Source organism: Geotrypetes seraphini, chromosome 12, assembly GCF_902459505.1.
Source record: "Geotrypetes seraphini chromosome 12, aGeoSer1.1, whole genome shotgun sequence".
NCBI classification, from domain to species: Eukaryota; Metazoa; Chordata; class Amphibia; order Gymnophiona; family Dermophiidae; genus Geotrypetes; species Geotrypetes seraphini.
Window position 1 is genome coordinate 46901478 of NC_047095.1, and position 12127 is coordinate 46913604.

Sequence of the window (12127 nt, forward strand, 5' to 3'; positions counted from 1 at the left end):
GGAGGGGGAAAGAAAGAGAGAGAGAAAGATTTGGACCTGGGGGGGGGGTGAGGAGAAAGAGAGGGAGTTGGACCAGGGGTGGGGGAGGGAGAATGTTGGTCCTGGGGCCAAGAGAAAGGAAGATATTGAGCTCCCTGCCTCCCTCCCAAGTTGAAGAATGTGTTCAGTGGGATAGTTGAAGCTCCGTCAGCCAAAGAATTATGCTGCTTGAATTACTCCTTTCCTCCTCATACTGCCTCAAGAGCCGAGAAGTCAGTGAGTGACATGTTCTCAGCCACTGAGACTTGCACTCCCCAAGCATGCTGAGTTTGTCCATGAAGTGAGCATGCTTAGGGAGTACTGACATCTGCAGCTGGAGACGCCCTGCTGACTTCCTCAGTCTTCAGGCAGCACATGGAGGAAGGGAGGCAGCTTTGGGAATGGATATCTTTGACTGGTGGGGCTTTGGCATCCCCTCTAGCAAAGGTATGATACCTAATGTGGAGAGGAAGAAGAAATGCATAGCCCCACCTTCTACTCCTCCATGCTGCCTCTAATCACGTAATTAACACATTTAATTGAAATGCAGCCCTAATTTAATACCAAAGAAAAGTTTCACATCTTTGGAGAATATTTGCTTATAATGTAAGATAATGGTTCAGAAAAACAAAATAATTTAAAAAAAACATAAGAAAAAAACTTACTTTCTTTTCGGATGTTATATTGGTGGAAAGATTTTGTCTGTAGTACTGTTAAAAATGTACAACCATTTGAAAAAAGGCTATTATGTGGTACCTTTTTCTAAGTTCTGCTAACATTAAATCTCTCTTGACTCAGCAATTAAATAAGTTGTTTTCACTCAAAGTTTTGGAATTTGTATGTATGCTTTGTGTCTCTTGTTATGAGATTTTTCAAGTTTGTGTACTAAAAGGAAAGTGAGATCATAATATCTACTTTTTCTTTTGTTTTTCAAGCTATAAACGACATATTCCTGAAACTCTGAACAAGACTATCAGACAGCGAAACATTTTAACTAGGATTCGGATCAATAATGTTTTCAAGAAATTTCTGAAGGAATTTAACAATAAGACCATTTGCGACGGCAGTGTGTCTTCACATGACCTGAAAGTTAAATACCTATCAACTCTGGAAACTTTGACTAAGCACTTTGGTGCAGAAATTTTTGAAACCTCATCATTACAGATTTCTTCGGAGAATGAGAGAAATGGCTGCAGTGTGCCGGGTAACGAGATTATACCACAATATGAAGTAATGGTGACTGGAAATTCTGGAATACAGTGGAGACGGAAAACAAATGTCAGTACCTGATAAAATTAGTCTTTTTAGAATGGTTTAGGTCTTGATACGTTGGGATACATTGGTTGAAAATTTTTAATTTTGAAAATTCTTACTGGAGTCTTTTCTTTTTTGGGAAGAGGGAGGGCTAATGAGAGCAAGATCTTTTCTTTCAAGATTTGCTCTTTAGAGGTCTGGTTTTATAACACCTAATTTAGGTAAGGTCCACAAAGGCACTTATTTTATAAAATAATCTAGACACCTACTGTATGTTCCTTTTACAAAAAGGTCTTCCCAATAACATGCAAATGCTAACATATACATTTATATGTGCTCTGGTATTCTGAACTTGTACTTGCATAATTTATAAAATACAAATGAACATTTCAAATCCGCCTCTGATCCACCCAGACTATGCCCCTGGAAATCCTTATATATAGATCATGTACAAGTTGGTACACACAAGTAGGTTTTACATATGGAAAAACCATTATGAAATTACCGACTATGCTGATAATTTCATAATAGGACACCTAGTTTAAGAGGGCAAGTAGATGCTTACTTAAGAACTATTTTACAAACATGTAGGTAGCAGGTATGTACCTATGTGTATTTTTATAAAATGCTCAATTGGTTCATGTAAAGTATGCTCTGAGTTACTTTCCAACTCTTAAAGCTTACCGTAATGTACTCATATATTATTCAAGGCCTCAGTTACACCACCTCCACCCATAACCATTTTCCTTTAGTGGGACCAGATACCTTTTCAGAGTTCATGAGATTTTTGTGCTCTGAATTTCAAACCAGGGGTCCAGCTGCTTGGTGCTCTTCTGTTCCCCCTGCTACGTCTCTGGGTGGCAGGGTGCCTCAGGGTTCTCTTTGCCTCCACCCTTTTCAGGGGGATCCTGCGACTGATCCGGACCTCGCTGATCATTTGTTTGATAGTGCAGCAATTCCCGTATTGGGGGATCAGGACCTGGGAGCTAGATCCACAGATCTCTTGGGAGCTCCAGATCCTGGAGATGATCTGGCTGTTGTGCACTTGTTTAAGTGTGCGGCACTACCTGATCTTATTGCTGAATCTTTGCAGGAATTGAGCTTGAACGCCCAGCCCACTACTTCCACTTCTAGGTCTTCTCCCTGGTTTTGCAGTGTGTACTTGCAATTTGCGACCTTTCCCTGGCACTTTTGGGATAGCCAAAGCTGGATTCCCATCTGGCGTGGATGACTCTCCTCCTCGCCAGCGTGTTGTGGCAAACTTGAAATCTCAGGAGGCACACTGGTGTGCTGCGGCACACAGTTTGCAATACATTGAGCTACTCCATAGAGCCTATTTCTTGTAGACTCAGATGTTCTGGGCAGGGATTGCTACTACACCACAGTGTCATAAATGTCACATAGAGGATAACACCTTTTTTCCATGCATTATGGGGGTGTTCAGAAATACAATCATATTGGGCAGAGATTGTCCAGTTTTTGGGATCAGTTGTTGTAGAATAGATTCAAACCCTTTGGGGGTTCTTTTATTTAACATGAATACACTGGAAATTCAAGGGCTAGGGAACAGATGGTTTATTAATAAAGCTTACAGTTGTGGGTATGTATGTATTTATTTATTTATGTATTTATTAGATATATGTATTTATTAGATATATTAACTGCCTTTTCATAAAGAGATTTACCCAAAGCAGTTTATAATTCATTGAATAGTAATCAGGTACTCTTGAGTATTTCCCCTATCTGTCCCATCTGGCTCACAATCTAACTGTGGTACCTGGGGCAAAGGAGTGTTAAGTGACTTGCCCAGAGTCCCAAGGAGCAGGTTGGGATTGAACTCACCATCTCAGGGTGCTGAGGCAGCAGTTCTAATCACTAAGTTACTCTATATTAAATGCATCTTTAATTACTGGTTGGAATCAATTCTGCTACTGTTTTTGTATTGGAGAAACAAATTACATTTATTGCAATTACACCAGTAATACCAAGTTAAACATACTTTCAAGAGAAAAAAAAGCCTCTTTGTTTTTTTGCCAATCTGGGACATTATATTTAGAAACTACCCCCAAAAGTTAGGAGTCTTATCTTCAATACCAAGGGAAATCTGACTGATCTAGTATGCTCTGTGATAGTCCATCCACAAGGATAGTGCTGAGTCTACAGAAATGTGGGAAGTTATAGGAGTGGGCAGGGAAAGAAGAGATGCATAGTTTTAAGAGGGTTGGTTCTAGAACATAGATTCCCATATGGCTAAGGGCCCCATTTACAAAGCCACAGTAGTGATTCTTCTGCAACAGCGAAACCGATAGAAATTGAATGGGCATTTGCCACAGGAAAATTGCTACTGTGGCTTTGCAAAAGGAGCCCTATAAGAGTCAAGGCCACATGGAGTGATCTGATGTTTTAAAAATTGATCTAAATGGGTGAGGGTATAAATTTATGACCAGCTGGGTTATTAGGTAAGGAGGACAAGGGGGGTGTAAACATGTTTACAGATTATATTTTGAAAATGTGTTATTCATTTTATTGTATTTTTGTATTGGCTTTAATAAAAAGAATTGACAAAAAAAATAACTGGTATGAGCATAAAAAACCCCCAACCTGTTGACCACTATAGCTGAATATTAACTCAGTAGATTAGGCTGCCACCCTTGCGCTGAGCTTCTCCACCCCTTTACTATGTGGATAGTAAGTCCCAACAGATGGGTGATGTCTCTAGCTTAAATAAATGTGAAAGCTTTTGAGAAACCCTACTGTGCATGTGTACAAATTCCCATTCATCACTATTAGTTGGGACCTTCCTCAGTCTTTTTTCTTCCACAGAGCTGAAAGATGCATACCCAGTGTGTTTTGGAAGAACTGTTCTAATAATTTTTATCAATTTATTTTTTTGCAGAACTTGTCCATTTTCATCTTGGTAGCTTTTCATGCTGTTACAAGCTTGCTTCACTTTTTGCGTGTTTGCCACTAGGGGACCTCCTTGCAGGCATAAAAGTGACCCAGTCAAGCTTAATATTCAAAAATAAAATCAACTATTTTACTGTGGCTGGAGGTTGTTTTTTTTTTTCAGCGATATATCCCAGTAAAAATAAAGCTTTCAGTAACGTTATAAAAATACAAGTGGCAAGAGTAGATACCCACAAATGGTATTTGCAGTGCTTTAGGGCTGATAAAGAGCCCTCTCGATGTCACCTCTGTGCTGAGATGACAAATAAAGGTGCTCTTTGGCTGCGAAAAACAGCATGAATGGATCTTTGGTGTTTCCAGCTGTATTCAGCATCATCTGCATCAGATGCATTGGTTTTGAAGGGTACAGGATATAGGGGATGTTTGAACATTGTGAGCACATCGATTCTCTGGTGCTCTCAAAGTGATTCCTTATAAAGGATTTGTCCTGTTTAATGATGATGGAGTTGCATCAGCTTATAAGAACTAGATACCAGGCAACTGATACTCCACAATCAACTCAGGAGAATATGACTACTCCTACTAATCCTTCTGTGCATTTGGAATGTCTAGGCTTCAAAGAGGAGCGCAATAAGAAGATAGATGAGCATCTAGAACATCTCCTTTCTTGATACAGTACTTTGGCTTCAACATAGTTGATGTTAGTTCAAAAAATATTCAGCGCATACTTGAGACTTGTGTACTGTCTGGAGGAGATTCATGAAAGTTGACACCTCGAAGGGCCTTGGACTTGATGTCTATCACACCAGTGTCAAGTGTTCAGTGCATCTGGAGAGGAAGCTTCACAGAGGTCGAGAAGAATATCGGTGTCTAGATATCCCTCACTCGAGTATGACTTCCTCTGGGTTTCAGAGGTTTAAGTTATGCACAGAGCTAAACTTTTCCGCTGGAGTTCTCCTCTGGAATGGTTTGAGCACTTCTTGGTCTTTGAGCCTACTTGGTTCTGTAAAAAGAAGGGATCAACTAGCTTTCCATTAGATCAGGGATCTCAAAGTCCCTCCTTGAAGGCTGCAATCCAGTTGGGTTTTCAGGATTTCCCCAATGAATATGCATGAGTTCTATGTGCATGCACTGCTTTCAATGCATATTCATTGGGGAAATCCTGAAAACCCAACTGGATTGTGGCCCTCAAGGAGGGACTTTGAGATCCCTGCATTAGATCCATGAAAGGAAGAATTCTCCAATTTATTTTGTTTTGGAATTGTCAGAAGATGGAGGAAGAATCTAGATCAGAACCATTAGATATTTTCAAATATCTCAGCTCTTCCAAGGAAGCTGTGACAGATGTTCAAATAAAAATGTGGGAAACAACCTCTGTACATCCTATGAACAAGAAGATTGAATCTGTGTATAGAATTTACAAGACTCTTAGATTTGAGAATCATCCATGTTCTCAGGCTATCAGTTCTGATCTCCAAAAAGCCAAAATATTTGAAATCTTACTTTTCAGTGCTTCTAGAAGGAAGGCTTGAATATAGGTTTGAGAGCAAGTTTTAATTTTCTTCAGAATGTTATGCTCACTTCTGGTGGTTTGGAACAGGGAGGCTGTATATGCATTTTTATGAATAAATCTGGTGAGAGCATCCCCCTTCTAAATTTGTCCAGTGTAAATTGTCCTTGCTACATTTGTATCCAGATTGTGCTAGGAGTGCATTAAGATTGGTTTCACTGGGAAAAACTTCCTATTTTTAATAAAGGATGCTCTAATGGCTTTCAAATGTCAGCTAGCAAACTTTATTGCCAACAGACTATTGAGTTGCTATGCATTATATTAGAAAAAGGGGAGGAACAAGGTCCTACCTTCTATGCTGGGAAAAGTCAGAGGGCCAGACTGTATAAACGGCACATAAGTACACCTATATTGTAGGTATCACTCTGCGCTAGGTGCTACTTATAGAATTGCATCTAGCAGCCCCTAAGCAAACATATGAGTTGCTAGGTGTTCTAGAGGTAGGCATCTGTATATTAGATGTTGCTAGGTGCCGATCTGAGTTCCAGGCAGAACTCTCAACTGTTTAATTTTTTTTACTAGCTTCAATGGTGTGGTCAGTTACTACAATAAGAACATAACATAAGAACATAAGAAACGCCTTCACCGGATCAGACCGAGGTCCATCCAGTCCGGTGATCTGCACACGCGGCGGCCCATTTAGGTACTCCTTTTTAGAGACCCGGATTTACCGTATCCCTCAATATGATATGCAAGAAGGTGTGCATCCAACTTGCGCTTGAATCCCAATACAGTAGTCTCCTCCACAACCTCCTCCGGGAGTGCATTCCAAGCACCCACCACGCGCTGTGTGAAACAGAACTTCCTGACATTTGTCCTGAACCTGCCGCCACTCAGTTTCAGGCTATGACCTCTTGTCTGTGTCACATCTGAAAATGTTAGTAATGCTGCTTCTTGATCTATTTTATCAAATCCTTTTAATATTTTAAGTCTCTATCAAGTCCCCTCTCAGTCTTCTCTTCTCGAGGGTAAACAGTCCCAGTTTCCTGAGTCGATCTTTGTAGCTCAAATGCTCCAGTCCTTTGACAAGTTTCGTGGCTCGCCTCTGCACTTTCTCCAGCAGAGTTACATCCTTCTTAAGGTATGGAGACCAATGTTGGACACTGTATTCCAAGTGCGGCCTGACCATTGTTCTATAAAGTGGCATTATGACATCTTCCGATCTACTCGTGATCCCCTTCTTAATTATGCAGAACATCCTGTTTGCTTTCTTCGCCGCCGCCGCACATTGTACCGATGGCTTTAGGGTACTGTCAATCAGTACCCCCAAATCCCTTTCTTGTTTGCATTTTGCTAACGTCACCCCCAACATCTTATACTCGTGTTCTTTGTTTTTCTTTCCTAGATGCATCACCTTGCATTTGTTTATATTAAAGTTCATCTGCCACTTTGTCGCCCACGTTTCCAGTTGGTTCAGATCTTTCTGGAGGTCCTCGCAGTCCCTTTGAGAGCCAACCGCCCGGCATAGTTTTGTATCATCTGCAAACTTTATTATATTGCATGTTGTTTCCTCTTCCAGGTCATTTATAAAAATATTGAACAAGATAGGCCCAAGAACCAAGCCCTGGGGCACGCCGCTAGTAACTTTCTCCCAGTCCGAGAATTTGCCATTTATGCTAACCCTCTGCCTTCTGTTTTCTAGCCATTTGCCGAGCCATCTGTGCACTTCACCTCCTATTCCATGGCTTAGTAGTTTCTTCATAAGCCTTGCATGTGGGACCTTGTCAAACGCTTTCTGGAAGTCCAAGTAAATTATATCCACTGGATCTCCACTATCCATTTGTTTGTTTACTTTCTCAAAGAATTGTAGTAAATTTGTCAAACATGACTTCCCTTTCCTGAAGCCGTGTTGACTAGCCCTTATTAGATTGTGATCCTCCAAGTGTTGTACAATGTTATCTTTAATTAGTGTTTCAATTATCTTCCCTGGAACCGATGTGAGGCTCACAGGTCGGTAGTTTCCTGGATCCCCTCTTGACTTTTTTGAAAATTGGGATGACATTTGCTATCCTCCAGTCGTCTGGTATTTGCCCAGTTCTAATTGATATGTTAGCTACGGATTGGAATAGTTCGCCAATTTCCTCCTTAAGTTCCTTTAATACTCTCGGGTGAATTCCATCCGGTCCAGGGGATTTGTCGCTTTTTAGTTTGTCAATCTGAAAGTATATCATGTCCAACGTCACATTTACTGTTGTGAGACTTTCCTCTATGCCCTCGGTGAATATCTTCCCTGTGGCTGGCATTGTTGAAATGTCCTCATTTGTGAAGACTGAGGCAAAGAATGAATTTAACCTATCGGCAACCTGTTTGTCCTCTTTAATTGACCCTTTCCTTCCTTATATCTTTTTGAAGGTGCGACCTCCAGAATTGTACACAATATTCTAAATTAGGTCTCACCAAAGTCTCGTACAAAGACATCAGTACCTCCTTTTTCCTACTGGCCATACCTCTCCCTATGCACCCTAGCATTCTTCTAGCTTTTGCCGTCACCTTTTCAACCTGTTTTGCCACTTTAAGATCATAACATACAATCACACCCAAGTCCTGCTTTTCTGTCATGCATATAAGTTCTTCACCCTCTAAACTGTAACATTCCCTCAGGTTTTTGCAGCCCAAATGCATGACCTTGCATTTCTTAGCATTAAATTTTAGCTGCCAAATTTCAGACCATTCTTCAAGCTTCGCCTGGTCTTTCTTCATGTTATTCATAACATCCTGGGTGTCTACTCTATTACAGATTTTGGCATCATCCGCAGAGAGGCAAATTTTACCTGACAGCACTTCAGCTATATCGTTTATAAAAATGTTATAAAGAACAGGCCCTTGAGGCACATCACTGGTAACATCCCTTTTCTCAGAGCGATCTCCATTGATCACTACCCTCTTGTCGTCTTTCACTCAACCAGTTCTTGACCCAGCCCGTCACTTTGGGACCCATCCCAAGGACACTCCGTTTATTTTTATTAATTTCTATTTGTTATATTGATAACAAATTCCAAGAAAATTATTTTTTAAAAAAAGAAGAAAACAAACTCATCCATATAGTCCACATTATTGGGGCTGTCTGTTTTCCATGGATATATTTTCCTTTGCCCTCTTAGGAACAAATATCAAGTTTTACAATCGTGATACGCATACAAAATTTTTTCTTTAAATCACTTCATATCTTCAGCCAGAACATTAGTTTCTAACTCTTTCTCAAGCAAATGTTTATCTTTAAGAAATAACTCTAGTTGGGATGGATCCACAAATCTGTACTTATTATTCCCATAGGATACTAAACACTTACATGGAAATCTAAGGAAGAAAGTAGCTCTCACAGCTAAAACCCTAGGCTTAAGCTGTAGGAACTAGATCATCCCAGATTGTGCCTGCTTGGCCACATCATAGAAACATAGAAAATGATGGCAGAAAGGGGCCACGGCCCATCAAGTCTGCCCACTCTAAATACCCTTAACTTCTTCCCCCAAGAGATCCCACATGCCTATCCCACTTTCTCTTAAAATCTGGCATGCTGCTGGCCTCAATTTTCCTGCAGTGGAAGATCATTCCAATGATCAACCATCCTTTCGTTGAAGAAATACTTCCTGGTATTGCCATGAAATTTCCCACCCCTGATTTTCAGCGGATGCCCTCTTGTGGCTGTGGGTCCTTTAAGAAAAAAGATATCTTCCTCCTCGATACGGCCTGTGATGTATTTGAATGTCTCAATCATGTCTCCCCTCTCTCTACGTTCCTTGAGTGAGTATAGCTGCAATTTACTCAGCTTTCCTCATATGGGAGATCCTTGAGTCCTGAGACCATCCTGGTGGCCATTCGCTGAACCGATTCAGCTCTCAGCACATCTTTTTGGTAATGTGGCCTCCAGAATTGTACACAATATTCCAGATGAGGTCTCACCATGGATCTGTACAACGGCATTATGACTTCGGGCTTCCGGCTGATGAAACTTCTACAACCCATCTTTTTTTCTAGCCTTGGATGAAGCTTTCTCCACTTGATTAGCAGTTTTCATGTCTTCACTAATGATCATTCCTAAGTCTCGTTCTGCTGCAGTCCTAGCTAAGGTCTCACCATTTAGGGTGTAAGTTGTGCATGGATTTCTGCTGCCTAGGTGCATGATCTTACACTTTTTGGCATTGAAGCTTAGTTGCCAAGTCGAGGACCAATGTTCCAGTAAGAGTAGGTCCCGCATCATACTGTCGGGCAATGTGCTTTTGCCTACTATGTTGCATAATTTGGCATCATCGGCGAATAATGTTATTTTACCTTGAAGCCCCTGAGCCAGATCCCTTACGAAAATGTTAAATAGGATCGGGCCCAAGACCGAGCCCTGCGGCACTCCACTGATCACCTCCGATGTTTCAGAGAGGGTACCGTTAACTACCACCCTCTGAAGTCTACCGCTTAGCCAGTCTTTGACCCATGCAGTTAATGTTTCACCTAATCCCATCGAATTCATCTTGCTCAATAACCTGCGGTGTGGGACGCTATCAAAAGCTAAGGCGATTCTGTACAGTAGTGAGGATTGGGAATTCACATGTGTGAATCCATGCAGATTTTATATAAGTTGGAGAAGCTTCTCCATGTTGGTTTTGTTGGATGATGTCATCCATCTATGAGAACTTATTCTATGTGGACTGGAGGATACATCTGCCTACAGGTAAGTTAACGTGGTTGTTTTTATCTAGCACTATCCATATAGGCTTTGGATATCTTTGGATAAGGAAGTTATGTTTACTGAACATCAATAAACATATAACTTCCTTTGAGAAATTTTAAAGCATGATTCTTCTTGAGCTCAGCTGCCTTTCAGAATGAATGAGCATAATTTTGCTGTCCTTCATATTTGCTTTTATGTTTAGGTTCTACTAAATGAAAAAGAAAAGAATAAGGTGAAAAGGAAAAAATCTGAAAATATAAAGATTAAAGAGAATAATAAAGCCCTGGAGGGATGGAGCAATTTTTCTTATTTCCCTGAAATCACACACATTGTCATAAGAGAAGCCTCAGTCAGGATTAACAAGCAGGATAACAAAGGGTTGGTAAGTGGATGCTTTCCTATATGAAAAAAACTAGAGAATGTGTTTTGGATGCACTAAGTCGGAGCAGAAATTGTTTCTGTTATGGCTATAGAGATGCTAGTCTTAATGTTTTCATGACCAATCATTTACTGCCTCTTTTTTACAAAGCCACGCAGCAATAGCCCCGAAGCCCTTTAAATCTCTATGGGCTTCGGGGCCATTAGCGCAGCTTTGTAAAAGGCCGTTCGATTCATATTTAAAACTGTGGCCACTTTAATTTGACAGTAACCAGATTTGCTCCTTGCAGAACTTTGCAATGCAAAAATAAAACTGTGAACCAGTTTGGACTTACATTTGGGGTTGAGTAAAATTTATACAGATATGAGAAATACAGTATTTCCAATGTTCTCAAACTTATATATAGTATTTAGAAGTAATTTTTTTTTATAATTAAATATTTATTGATTTTCAATTTAAAATTCAAGTATTACACTTGTACAGAAAGCAATAATAGTGAAGTATAATTGATTATACATCCATTAAAGAAGACATTAATTAACTATTTATGCTCAAGTCCTCTCAAATCATCTTTCTAGATCTAAGGTTTTAGACACAGCGAAAAAATACGAAAAAATACAATGTGTTATAGCAAGATGCTGAAAGCTATAGCATTGAAAATGAGGTCCCATATTTAATCATATCATAGGGTTCAAGATTGTCTTCCATCTAGATGAGACATTGCCACAAAAGTTGTCAATTGAGATGGTTCAAAGAATACATACTTAACAGAACGGTAACACACAATACACTTACATGGATGTCTCAAATAAAAAGTAGCCCCCAAAGATATCACCCCAGGTTTCAAAAGAAGAAATTCACGGCAGCGCCTCTACGTCACCCGTGCAAAGTCAGGAAACATCTATTTTACAACCAAATATGTATTTTACATGTATTTTACAACCAAGAAAATTTTTTTGTCTATTTTTAAAGAAAAGTCTCAACAGCCATGTTTTATCTAACGGAAGCGCTACAGTTATAGTCAAAGTTGCTGGTGATACTTTGGGGCTGATAGCACAGTGCAGCCGCTAGTGCGGTTTTGTAAAAGAGGCCATAAGTCTTTGTCAAAGGTTTCTAATAATTCTGAAACATTTAAAGTTTGCTGGTCTAAATTTTTTTGCTGTTCTTCACGAGCTTTATCAGGTAGATAGTAAACACGTGAAAATGGTGGTAACATTTCCTCAGATACTTCTAAAATTTCCACTAAATATCTCTTAAGCATATCTCTAGAAGTTACCATCTCAAGCCTGGGAAAATTAATTAACCTTAAATTGTTACTACGGGAATTGTTCTCAAG

The 12127-nt window shown here is 39.9% G+C and overlaps 1 protein-coding gene across 5 annotated transcripts in view; it reads left to right on the forward strand.

The window, feature by feature from the left end:
- The window catches only part of JAK1 (Janus kinase 1), a 241161-nt gene that overhangs the window by 73687 nt on the left and 155347 nt on the right, over window positions 1-12127 (forward strand). For all 5 annotated transcript variants that reach the window (XM_033915500.1, XM_033915502.1, XM_033915498.1 and 2 more), the window contains 2 exons: window positions 954-1296; window positions 10615-10794. In XM_033915500.1, the coding sequence (XP_033771391.1) occupies window positions 954-1296; window positions 10615-10794 (523 nt within the window). The remainder of the gene's footprint in view (window positions 1-953; window positions 1297-10614; window positions 10795-12127) is intronic.